The sequence below is a fragment of the Phaethon lepturus genome, unplaced genomic scaffold, assembly GCF_000687285.1.
Source record: "Phaethon lepturus isolate BGI_N335 unplaced genomic scaffold, ASM68728v1 scaffold31822, whole genome shotgun sequence".
In the NCBI taxonomy this organism is placed as follows: domain Eukaryota; kingdom Metazoa; phylum Chordata; class Aves; order Phaethontiformes; family Phaethontidae; genus Phaethon; species Phaethon lepturus.
In genome coordinates this window covers 5,820-18,459 of record NW_010526080.1, presented here as the reverse complement: position 1 = coordinate 18,459, position 12,640 = coordinate 5,820, and the positions used below count along the sequence as shown (strand labels likewise).

Sequence of the window (12,640 nt, the reverse complement as noted above, 5' to 3'; positions counted from 1 at the left end):
CTTGGTCGTCTTGGGGCAGCTGCCCCCGGGAATGGTGGCTTCGGGCGGGCCGCAGTCCGTAAAACAGCTGGGTGGCACTTCGCGTTCTGTTTATTTTTATGTGCCGATGCCTGTTCGATGCAAGAACAAAGGAAATCTGATTTTGATGTTTTATGTAACTGTAGCGTGTGTTGGTGCGTATGGTTTCAGGCAAGTGCCAGTCGGGTAGCAAGCTGCTGTTCGGAGATTTTTGAAGCTATAGTAAATATTTTACAAATCATCTGGAAAGCAGAATGGATTTTATTATAACTGTACTGGTCTAGAAAACCAGCTGTCTTTTCATAAGGATTTCTCGGTGGGAGGGAAGGGATGGAGGAGACATTGCATAGCTTCAATTGACAATGAAATATGCTTCAAAAAAGTTTTAAAGTGATAATTAACCAAAATAAGTACTTGACCAAGGTGTAGAATTTTGTCATCAGGAAGACCCTAGGTGTAAGATCAAAAAAAAGGGGGTTGTCATCTCACACAAAATAATGTTATTTCAGTAATTTTTTACCCTGTTGATATTTATGATGTTATTTTCACAGGAAATATGTCCTCTCGCAAGGGACTGAATGGTGCATGCTCTGTGCATGAGTACACGGGATCATTTATAGGACAGAGTGCCCATTTCAAGATGACATCTGTGTGTGGTCACGTCATGACTTTGGATTTCATAGGTATTTATTAATGAAATGTTTTAACTAATATGGGTTGTGAAACAGTGAAGGGCTTCTAATGAAGGAAAATACTCATTGTGGAAATAATTTAGGAAGAATGTTAAAACTGCAGAGGAAAGGAGGATGAAAAGATCACTTGCGGTCAGCAGCTCTTGATTTTGGTTTCTAGTTCTCTGGCTGGCTTCTTGCACGACTTTGGGCATGCTGCTTATATTTTCTGTGCCTGAATTATGTCCCTGGAAAATGAGGGGAGATGAGGCTCAATTTGCTAGCCTGTAAAAGTGCTTTGGTACTTTGGATGAAAGGTGAGTAAGGAATGCAGAGTCCAAAGGGATATTCTCTAAAGCATTGTAGAGTATTACTGCAAAATAGAGATGTGGTAAGGATAATGCACAAGGAATCCTGTCGCTAACTTTCTTTGAAATGTGGGAGTAGTCATGGGACTACTGTATTTCCTTTAATGATAATGACCTCACAAGTTTTATGAGGAGTACATTTTGAGTCATTGACACAGTGCTTTGAAGTGGTCTAGTTTAATGTAATTGCTAAGCAATACTACTATCAGTTACTTCAGAAAAATGCAAATGAACAAATGTATTGATATGAGAAGATGACACAGGATGCTCCGTGGCATAACAGGGCTGAGACATAACTGGCCGTTAATAATGAACAGTAAAACAGAGTGCAACGTGCACATTATGTGTACGCTGTAAAAAACAAGGAAAAATAGCTCACCCGATCAATTAATTGTAGAAACAGAAGGTGTTCTAATAGCTCACATGAAAATTTCTGAAAGATGTGTAGCATTTTTTTTTTTCCTTCGTATGTTTGAAAATGATAGCTGCAATTCACGTAATGCTAAAGGGTCCCTTGATAAAGCCGGATGTGTTAGGATAGAAAGGTTTCAGAGACAAATCTTGAAAGCCAAGTGTTTTCCAAAGTAATGTTCTTTGCTGTTAGTTGGTGGTTGTTGTAGTACATATTTAGAGCCCTGCTTAATGTACTTCTGCTTTTCAGGAAAATATAATAGCTGGGACAAAGTGGATCCAGCAGAACTTTTTAGCAAAGCTCCCACAGAAAAGAAAGAAGCTAATCCCAAACTGACTATGGTGAAGTTTTTACAGGTATTCTTTCTTATGAGTTAAATTATTTGAGAGCTATCTTTTTTCCTTGGCATTCTTTTTCTTCATTTCATCTGGAGCATATTCCATCTTCAAGGATTCATTGTTCCTATTCTTCCTCTGCTGGAGGAAGCAATGAGACCTATTTTTATCCCATCAAGAAAAATAAGAGAAATTATTCTGTGGTTCTGGAAAGCAGTAAAAATTACTAATAATTTTGAAAGAGCAGTGTAGTGTTTTGCTATGAATTAGCCTTGGTTTTAAAAAATAGTAATAAATTCTTACAGGTTAGCTAGCTTTCTTTAAGAACCGGAAATATAACCCTCTCCCAGCTCTTAGAGTGGGTCGATTATCTTCACTCTAGGATAAGAAATTGAGTCTGTCTTCACCACAGATAGTTTTCTCTTGGAGGGTAATGCCAGAGCATTCCATGTCCTTCAAAATGTTTTTATTACCTATCTTCCCTCTACTAAGGCAGACGGGCCACCTGAATGCACTGTTTTGCACGCAGCAGGTTGTTGAACGTTTGATTTAGTAGGTCTATTTGCCTGCTTCCCAAAAGTGGACAGTGTTTGGCAACACGCTGTACAAAATGCTAGAGCTCTCCTAGGGTAGGAGAGAAATGAGTATGTTCCTAAATAAGGATTTTCTTCTCTGCAGGAAGCAGCTTTTTGCCAAGGTTAGATCTATTTTATTAATTTTACTGGTTTTGGCACTGTCTGTAATCTTTGCCTTGTTGAATTCACTTTTGCCGTTGCCTTGTGAGTTTTTTGACTGTTGATATCCTGCTTCTCAAAATTGGAGCGTTGGATGCATGTTTTGCTCCTAACAGCAAGTGCAAGGCATAGCTTGCAAATGCCTTCTTTAAAATAAGTCTATGTTGGTTATTGTTCACTCTTCACGCGCACCTGTCTGGGAGGAAAGTGGTAGTTTAGTTGCTTTTACAGAATAATACTTTCTGAAAGGCAAGTATATGTGTTTATAAACTAGGAAAGTGTTTCTTGGTTTGTTTTTTTTAATGATGTGGAAACTAAGGTACGGAAAGGGGAAGTGACTGTGTCCAAGGCTGCGCACACAGACTGTGGCATTTTCAGGAGACCTTCGCTGCTGTAGAGCTATGCTGATTTTTTTCAGCTCTTGCAGAAGAGCATCTTGCAGGCAGACTTCTGGTCCCATGAAGCACAGCTTGCTTCTCTCTTCAACCACTGTTTAAGTGCAGACTTCTTGTCACTTCTGCTGTATTCTTCCAATTGTTTTTGCACCAAATTATCTCTAGTACTTTTAAAATAGAAACAAAAAGTGTACAGATAGTGAGGAGGTTGGTCTTTCTTGAGTTGATGAAGAACTGTGTTAATTTTTCTCACAGGTGGAGGGAAGAGGCTGTGATTGTATTGTCTTGTGGTTGGATTGTGATAAGGAAGGAGAAAACATCTGTTTTGAGGTAAGATTTCCATTTTTAAGACTTACAATACCCTAACGTTTGTCTGTGACCTACAATACTATCAACCTATTGTTTTATGGATATACAGTAAAATTCAAACTCAGTTGAATGAAGTTTTAAAGGCTTGGTGGAAAAACTCATGTGCTTTTGAACTCTTAACATGTCAGTTAAAGAGAATAAATCAGTTTCATAGCTGTTGCTCATCTGAGATGAGCAATAAGGTCTTTTAAATGTTCGAACATTCCAGTGCTTTGAGAATTGGTCTGTATTTCACAGCTGGAGTAGTTATTTTGCTATCCTTATAAAACTTGATCTCTATTATATTTCTTCATTAAACAATTAGACTCTTGAGCATGAAAGCCGTTTTTAGGTGTAGGCTTACCACAGGACTGTGGACTCTGCACAGAAGAGGTATAGAACTAAAACTTCGGTGTGCAAAGATTTTTTTTTTTTTAACATCCTATTCCCAGAAGTCTCTGTGAAGAGTATTTTTTGTTTAAAGCAGCACATTTTATCAAGTAATTGTTGTAGGCTCTTTAAAATACCGCTGTATCATAACTGGGCCCAGACAATACATAGAATAAACCCAGATGGAAACTGGTAAGTGTTCACCAAAAGGTGCTGCAGCTGCACTGGTGAATTTCTTCGCACTTAGCTAAGAATAGGGCTTCACTTCCAGCAGTTGCTGTTTAATAAATAAATCCTTAAGTTTTCCTAATTCTTAATATGCTTCTGAGTGCGTAGACGAATACTGCTCTTGCTTATCAGTTAGTGTATTGGCATGACATCTTACTGAATTAAGAAACTAGTTATATATCAGCAAATATTTTGTGGAGAGTGGTTTTGTGTTTTATTTTTTTCTTCTTTAGAGAGAAAAACTGACTTAAGGCCTTAACTTTCAATTACTCTTAAAATATGCTTCTGATCTTCATTAGGTTCTTGATGCTGTTCTTCCTGTTATGAACAAACCTCGTAGCACCGAAAGGACGATTTATAGAGCTAAATTCAGTTCTATTACTGACACAGACATCTGCAATGCCATGAATCACTTGGGAGAACCCAATCGCAATGAAGCTCTTTCAGTGGATGCCCGCCAGGAGCTGGATCTTAGAATTGGCTGTGCATTTACAAGGTGACAGCATAGATTACAGACAGTTTTATGAAAGGTTCAGGAATAGTGCTTTGTCCACAAAATATGCCTTGGAACTCAAGTGGCTAATTTTGCTCAGTGCCAAACAGAACAATTTTATGCACAGACAATTAAAAAGAAGTAAAAAAAAATTGTTACGGCTTTAACTGAGCTAGGTGAAGTACTATCAGCAGTTACGGTATTCTGTTCTTATTTCTTATTTTATGTTGTTCTTACATATTTCTTTGGGAATAAACAATTCTGTGAGGCAAAGTAATTATGACTTAATTTGCTTTAAGAGACTATGTTTCTCAGAATGCTTTTTCCCTAATGCCTGAATGCTTTAATAGATTGCTCTTATTTGTGTGTACAAGTTAATGAAAACTTTTGCTTTCTGTAGGAATGAGGAAATCAATGTACTTGTTCCTGTTTGTTGTGGTTTTTTCCTTTCTTAGGTTTCAGACTAAATATTTTCAGGGGAAATATGGGAATTTAGACAGCTCCCTCATCTCCTTTGGGCCATGTCAGACCCCAACGCTTGGATTCTGTGTTGAAAGGCATGACAAAATCCAGTCATTTAAGCCTGAGACTTACTGGGTGCTGCAAGCTAAAGTAAGTTTTACAATACTTGTTTGTATATGAGGAACATATATTTTTACCAAAGAAATGCACTTATTTTCATTTTGTTCATTCATAAATTTGTAGCTGGTGACAAGAATTCACAATGCCTACAGTTTACTCATGTGTTCTTATTCAGTTCACCACACCACAGTTCACCACGCTCTCTAGAAGAGATTTCAGGATGTCAGTTTTGTATAAAAGTGGTTATTGCCTGCTGCTTATAAGAATTCTTCAGTGCTAGCCATCTAAGCTTAGACTCAGCCAAAAAGACTACTTAAAATGGTTTGCTTTTGTTCCCTGGGGTCCTTGGACTGTGTTATTAATTTGAATCCAGGAATTAATTAGGCTGCCAACAAACATTGGCATTGCTCAGTATTGGAATTTTAAGGCAAATAAAATGCTCATTGTGTTAATTGGCAATTGAGTCCTCTGAATACTTTGGCAGCTTATGGCAGTTTTATAGCCTTGCTGCTGTCCAAGCTCTGAGAGCGAACCAACATGGTTTTACTGCTTGTGATCACAAGGATTTTTTAAACAAATAAGGGGTAGATGGTAAAAAGTTGCCATTTTTAGATATTTAAAAAAAAAAAAAAAAAGAAATCTGGTGTCTATTGTCATCTGTTTTCTGATGTGTCTCGTGTGTCATGCTGTAAATACTGGTGCCTGTTTTCTGAGAGTTTTGTGCTGTCTTATTGGTTGCTTCATATTTATTTTTGTAGATGGGATCATGATCTATTTACAGTTTAATAAAAATTACTGATTTTGCTAAATCAAAGTGGTAAACTTTGAATTTCTGCCCATTTCAGCCTTTACTGTTCCCAGCACTAAAAATAAGAATAGTATTTCAGTTAAGTGCAGGAATAATTCCAGTCATTCCGCTGACCCCAGAACAAAAAGTGCTCCATCTTTCTGTGTTAGAGTTGCACGTTTGAAGTCCTTGTGTCCTAGTACAGATATTATTAGGATTTGCTTGTGGGATTATTGTTGAAAATTTGTATCCTCACACTTCTAGTAACTAAGGCAATTAGTAGGAAATTTTTTTTTTGTCCATTAGGTGAACCCTGAAAAAGAAAGTTCTCTCACTTTGGATTGGGATAGAGTGAGGGTGTTTGATCGTGAGATTGCCCAAATGTTCCTGAATATAACAAAGATGGCAAAAGAAGCAAAGGTAGGAATATTTACTAAGCGTCAGTAGAGCCATATTTTGTATAAAGGACATGCCATTTAATATTTTATTTGCTGCATATTGTTTTTTATTAAAGAAGGATGTAGAATATCTGTATCTTGTTTTTTACTCCATGCAACTTTGTGTAAATGAGAGTAACAGGCAAGAGATTTCTTTTATTGTACTTCGTATTATGTTAGTGTGGTCATCTCAGCAGAAGCGCCTTCTTAATATTGACTTTGGAAATGATCATCACTCATGATAGGAAGTCTTCATTACTAAACCTGCTAAGAAATACTGTTCAGATCTCTCCAAGTAGACCTCTTATTTCCCATGAGACGTGGTATAAATCAGAATTTAATTACTTATATGGCAATATTACTGCAGTTAAATTTTTAATCATGTGTATGGTGCAGTCTTTATAGCCAATTAACTTCTAGTTCTGCTCTGTTCAATACTTGTTTGACAGTATGTTTGGATGTAAGTGCTTATAGCCATCAAGGTTCAAAGACTGCATGAAACTTTTAAAAACCTGGATCCTTATAGTTAGGACGATTACTCGGAATAAGCACTAAATCCTTGTAGCACTGAAGCTACGTGCAGCTGAGGTAACTACATGCTGCCGAGGTAAATGGGAAGTAAAGATAATAATCTGCCTTGCTTCATTCCCAGTTATATGCCTGATCTAGTCTATAGCACAAAGGGACCTTAGGACTAGAACTTCAAAATTTGGTAAAACTATCTCCAGTCAGATTTCCTAAAGTAAAAACACATTGGTGGCTACTGTTTGAAGAAAACAAAGCAGGTATGACAAGAATAGGTAATGTTAGGTATGCCACGTGTTTATAGGCATGATGGAAATTAAACGTTTATCAGTTACCAAACTTCAAAACTTTTACTGGGAAAATGCTATTTTCTAGGTAGAATCTGTGAGTAAAAAAGAGAAGGTGAAGCAGAGACCACTGGCTCTGAACACGGTAGAAATGCTACGAGTGGCCAGTGCTGCTTTAGGTATGTGTAAAAGTTCAGATTTTCACACTGTTTTAAAGCAAAATATTTTGGCTTCTCAGATGAAATAATTAAGGACGTATCAAATGTAGCTTGTTAGCCTCCTCTCCCTATAATACATCATTTTTGGGAAGGATCAAGTTTAGAAAGCTTGTCAAAACTGAAAAGCTGGGCAAGATCAAGGTGTCAAGGTGACAGAAGTCTTATGGAAAGGGCAAACTGTGATTTATTTAAATGCTTTGATAAGGTATACTCTCAGATGCAGCGAACAAATCATAATCACAGCGATGTGTAGATGATTTTTGTTTTCTCCTATCCCATCTTAGGAATGGGTCCACAACATGCCATGCAAATAGCAGAGCGTCTTTATACTCAGGGTTATATTAGCTACCCTCGAACAGAAACTACCCATTATCCAGAAAATTTTGACTTGAAAGGATGTTTGAGACAGCAAGCCAATAATCCTTATTGGGCAGAAACTGTGAGTACATGAAGCATAAACCTGTACTGTTTAATAGATCATTCTTTAGTCTGGCGTTTTAGAACGTATCTTACTTGGTATATTATGACCTTATAGGTCTTTAGAAACAATAAATACCTGTAATTGCTTTTATGTATAGATGTTGTATTATGGATTTGATCTGAAAAGTTTCTTAATCTGCTGAGAGAGACCTGTTATCCACTTCAGCCAGCCTGTTTTGTCTCTTCCTGCACTCAGGTAAAAGCATTGCTATCAGAAGGCATTAATCGTCCAAGGAAAGGCCATGATGCCGGAGACCATCCTCCCATTACTCCAATGAGAGCTGGAACAGAAGCAGAATTAGGTATAGGCAAATTCAGTAGTGTTGGAACACTATGTACAGAAATTAGTTCCTTGAGCTATAGGAGCCAGTGTGAAAATCCCTGAGTTTTAACTGAAAATGGAATTATTTCAATGGCAGGAAGTGGAGAGCAGATTTTATCCTAATTTAAACTTCTGATGACAGTGAAGTTCAGAGCTGGCCTGCTATTCAGTAATTGATCCTAGGGACCGTGGTACTGCTAAGAAAAAACAATAGCCAACTTAACAACTTAATGCCTACGTTCTCTGGGAGAAATTTGCCCCAGAACAGTAGCTTCAAAGTATTGGGATTTTATTGTGTATTTGTGCTTGAAAGTCAAACTTCAGTCACATTTTGATTTAGTCTCCATGGTTTGTGGTTTTTATATTAAAATGTAACATTTTACTTTCTGTATGTTGTGATCCCTGAAAAGGCGATTTTAAGGTTATAAAAAGTGTAGTGAGTGTATTGTACTGTTTGTTAGTAATAGCTAAGATTATTATAGAAAACTGATAACTTCCAATTTTCATGAATCGGTGAGATAATCTCAATCTAAATAGGAAAAAAAAAAAGCTTTAAAATTTTGAGTAATTGTATAGGTTACTGAATGGCCATGCAAGTTTTTTTTTTTGTATATACACAGCAAGATCAAATATGCAAAGCACAGGACTAAGATTTAGAAGCTGAGTTTCTGTTCATAGCAGCGTAACCTTTCAACTGTTCAATTTCCTAACTGTAGATTGTGGATAAGGAAACTTTTACTTTGAAATTTAATCTAGATTAGTGTTAATAAGTAGTATTTTAGTGATTTCTTGCAGGACTTCAAGCGGCCCAGTGTGCAGTGTGGCAGTTGCTACTAGAATCCCGTTTCAGGATTTAGAATGGAGTGTGGTCTCCAGTGGCACTAAGCAGTAGAGCATTTTATTTTTGTTCATATTTTTTTTGTGTGGTTTTGTTGTGTTTTTTTTTTATTTTTAAGGAAAAAAAAAGTCTTTTCTACTTTATCCTCTCATTCAAACACATTGCAGAATTGGGAGATGGGCTGGCTAAATTTGCAGTCCTTTTCCAAGAGCATCTGCATGCACCTCATATCTGTATGACATGATGCTACAGGCAGGAAATTTTCAAGGAGAAACTAGATTAACTTTGGAATGCTATTTTCTTTTAGGTACCAGTTTTTCCTGTGATACCTGTGGAAATCTGGTACCTTTTAGTGCAGATTTTACGCAGAGCTGCAGGACTTGAGTTGTGTAAGATGTTGTTTATCCTCAGGTGGAGATGGATGGCGACTATATGAGTACATAACTAGGCATTTCATTGCCACTGTCAGCGCTGATTGCAAGTATCTACAAACCACCATTTCTTTCAGTATTGGCCCTGAACGTTTTACCTGTATTGGAAAAGTGGTAACTTCACCAGGTAAGACTAACCAGGGAGTAATTAGTTAGCTACAGATTATTTTTCCCCCATTAATACATAGAATGGATATAAAAGTGAAGATCTGGGGATGAGTACAATTTTGAAGATGTTTTCTGAGCTATCAAGACCAAATCTTCGTCTTCATTCAGTTACATATAGAAAAATGTACATTCTTCATATACTTCAGTTACAATAGAAAAAGCCTTATTTTTCATGTAGTAGTCTAAAAGATTTAATGCCCCATTTGCTAGTGTGAAGACCAGTCTTTTTATAGACAGCCAATGCCTTTTGAGGGTTAAATTACACAAAGGCAGATTTTTTTCTTGGGCCTCTGTAAAAAGAATGTAACACCACCACTGAGATTTTTATGGTAAACTGTCCCAATAGTCCTTATTACATTAATACGACTTACTATTTACATTTCCTTTTTAAGAAACTCTTGCCATCCGTTTACTTTTTTTCATGTATCGACGTGATTCGAGTAATGCGCAAAACAGATCTGATGCAGTGCAGTGGGAGATAACCATGTTGTGATACTGTATTTCCTCAGTATTCCTAGCCTCAGATATTTTCTGCATGGTATGGCAGACAACATGTTAACTTTGATCTGTATAATGAGGCCCATGTTAAAATTAGAAATGTATACCTTGTCCTTTTGAAAGTTGTGAAGGTAAGCTCTCATTATTTTTGTTGGTTTGTCTCTTCACCTCCAGGGTTCACAGAAATTATGCCGTGGCACAGCATCCCGTTAGAAGAGAGCCTTCCCCACTGTGAGAAAGGAGATCTTTTTCCAATTGGTGAAATAAAATTGGTGGAAAAACAAACCAGTCCTCCTGATTACCTGACAGAAGCAGAACTTATCACTCTGATGGAAAAGCATGGCATTGGTAGGAACTTACTTAACTTATATTAGCCTGTAATACATCCACCAAGAGTGCAAAGAGTCGGAATCACTCCTCTGAACTCTCTCTGTCAGTTATCACCTTTCATTATTCGTTTGAATAGGTACAGTAATGATCTCTCTTTCCCATTGAACCACAATGCCTGTAGCACCTTTTAGCAGATGGTAGATTATCTGTTCCCCCACATTCCTTTCCCTTTCTTATCCTTATGCCTAGTTTCTGGACAAAGCAGTATCCTTTTGTAACACGTCCTTGTGACTTCTCTGTCAGAAAGAGCTGATGTTGTGTGGAAAAATGCACCTTCCCATTTTTAGGAATGATTTCTTGTCTTTACAGCTTGGTTCAGTTTTGCTGGCTCCAGTAGTCCTTATATATCTTATTATGCAATGTATCACAATATTACTTTTCTTTTTCAATCTGGCTTGTTTCCTTTGATGCATTTTCATAAATTTGTCTGGTCAAAACAAACATAGTCTCTTACTCCACTGTGTTTTTCCAGAATAAGTGATTGTGAGAATAGGTGTCTTCCCAGTAGTAATTCCTTGGAAGAGATTAAAGAATTAAGGTTAAAACATATGTTTCAGAATTCTCAGAACTGCAAAGGAGTTATCAGAGAGGGAAGTTACTCACTGGAAGTTGGGTAACAGTAAAAAGGTGTCTGAATTTTAAGCAGTCTCAGGAGCCACATAATTTGACGTGAAACCAGAGAAGTTGGAAGTGAGTAGTCCGATGAAAAATTCATTTTGTTCAGGATGGATATATTGTTTTCCTTTGTGTGGCAGGAACTGATGCAAGTATTCCAGTCCACATTAACAACATTTGCCAGCGAAACTATGTCACAGTGGAGAGTGGTCGGAGACTAAAGCCTACAAACCTTGGCATTGTTCTGGTTCATGGTTATTACAAAATAGGTCAGTTAATGTTCTTCCCTTTCCATCCTCTTACCTTCTTTTCCCTTCAGCATTTCATGGACTGTTGCCCCTGTATAAGTGACAGCATTTCTGTTTGAAATGATGCCTCTAGGAAAGTATTAGTAATTCGAAAGATGATAATAATTAAAACGCATTTGTTTATTTTTATGTCAGTTTATGTATGGACAGTTTCCTATCCCCATTTTTTGATCTTTCATTGCTGCTTCTCTATTGCTGCTGTCTCTGGTTTTCTGTTAGATGCAGAATTGGTTCTTCCTACGATCCGCAGTGCTGTAGAGAAGCAACTCAACCTAATAGCTCTGGGTAAAGCAAATTATCATCAGGTCCTGGAGCACACCCTTGACATTTTCAAAAGGAAATTTCACTATTTTGTGGATTCTATTGCAGGTAAAACTTTTTTACATGTGGAGTTCCCTACAATTATTTAATTGTTGCAAAGATATTAGTAGAGAATATATATTATATATTAGGCTCCTTTCAGATATTTAGGCTTACTGAAAAGTTGTGCCAGGACTGGAAGTTTCCAGTCAAATTCAGTTGCTCTCTGGAAGGAAATGGACTGAATCATGGCTCCAAAATTCTACTTCAAATTTATTTTGTGACTGTGTAGTGGTGAGTTTTCAAAAACTTCAGACTGGCTGAAGTACTTACCCTTGGGTGTTTGTGCATGCTCAGTGCAAAACGCTGTGTATTTAAAAAGTCCTCCTAAACAAGGAACAGTATTGTGGAGAAAATATTTCCATTCCCACGTCTTCACAGGTCCTGTAGATGATTTTATGCCAGGTTTCCTCTTAAGAGCTAGAATTCTAACATAAATGTGATTCTCTTCCGCAGGTATGGATGAGCTGATGGAAGTGTCTTTTTCACCCTTAGCTGCCACGGGTAAACCTCTTTCCCGCTGTGGCAAATGCCATCGTTTCATGAAGTATATTCAGGTAACTTCTCCTCATACTTGTAATTTAAATTTCCCTTTCTGGGGAGCATTGAGTAGAAACCCGTTTTCCATGATTGAATTTGGATTCAAATGTGGTTGTCAAAGTGTGTTTCTAAAACAAAAAGCTTGCCGGAGTTTTTCCATGGGGAGCAAACTAGAGAGCAGCCCTAGCTGGATTTCCTGCAAGTTTTGAGCTTTATTGACATTAACATTGTTCTGGAGATTTGTATTCTATTTCCAGGCCAAGCCAAGTCGTCTGCACTGCTCTCACTGTGACGACACCTACAGCCTCCCACAGAATGGTACCATTAAACTCTACAAAGAGTTGCGTTGCCCCTTAGATGACTTTGAGCTGGTGCTGTGGTCGTCTGGATCCAGAGGAAAAAGCTACCCGCTCTGTCCATACTGTTACAACCATCCTCCCTTCAGGGATATGAAAAAAGGTA

The 12,640-nt window shown here is 37.5% G+C and overlaps 1 protein-coding gene across 1 annotated transcript in view; it reads left to right on the top strand.

Moving 5' to 3' along the window:
• The first annotated feature begins 31 nt into the window (after window positions 1-31).
• Window positions 32-12,640, top strand: part of TOP3B (topoisomerase (DNA) III beta) — a 14,002-nt gene continuing 1,393 nt past the window's right edge. The window contains exons 1-16 of the mRNA XM_010282963.1: window positions 32-173; window positions 570-701; window positions 1,719-1,825; window positions 3,189-3,263; window positions 4,199-4,395; window positions 4,848-5,004; window positions 6,068-6,181; window positions 7,099-7,189; window positions 7,513-7,667; window positions 7,905-8,010; window positions 9,280-9,426; window positions 10,140-10,313; window positions 11,111-11,239; window positions 11,498-11,647; window positions 12,095-12,195; window positions 12,436-12,637. Coding sequence (XP_010281265.1) covers window positions 32-173; window positions 570-701; window positions 1,719-1,825; window positions 3,189-3,263; window positions 4,199-4,395; window positions 4,848-5,004; window positions 6,068-6,181; window positions 7,099-7,189; window positions 7,513-7,667; window positions 7,905-8,010; window positions 9,280-9,426; window positions 10,140-10,313; window positions 11,111-11,239; window positions 11,498-11,647; window positions 12,095-12,195; window positions 12,436-12,637 — 2,179 coding nt within the window. The remainder of the gene's footprint in view (window positions 174-569; window positions 702-1,718; window positions 1,826-3,188; window positions 3,264-4,198; window positions 4,396-4,847; window positions 5,005-6,067; window positions 6,182-7,098; window positions 7,190-7,512; window positions 7,668-7,904; window positions 8,011-9,279; window positions 9,427-10,139; window positions 10,314-11,110; window positions 11,240-11,497; window positions 11,648-12,094; window positions 12,196-12,435; window positions 12,638-12,640) is intronic.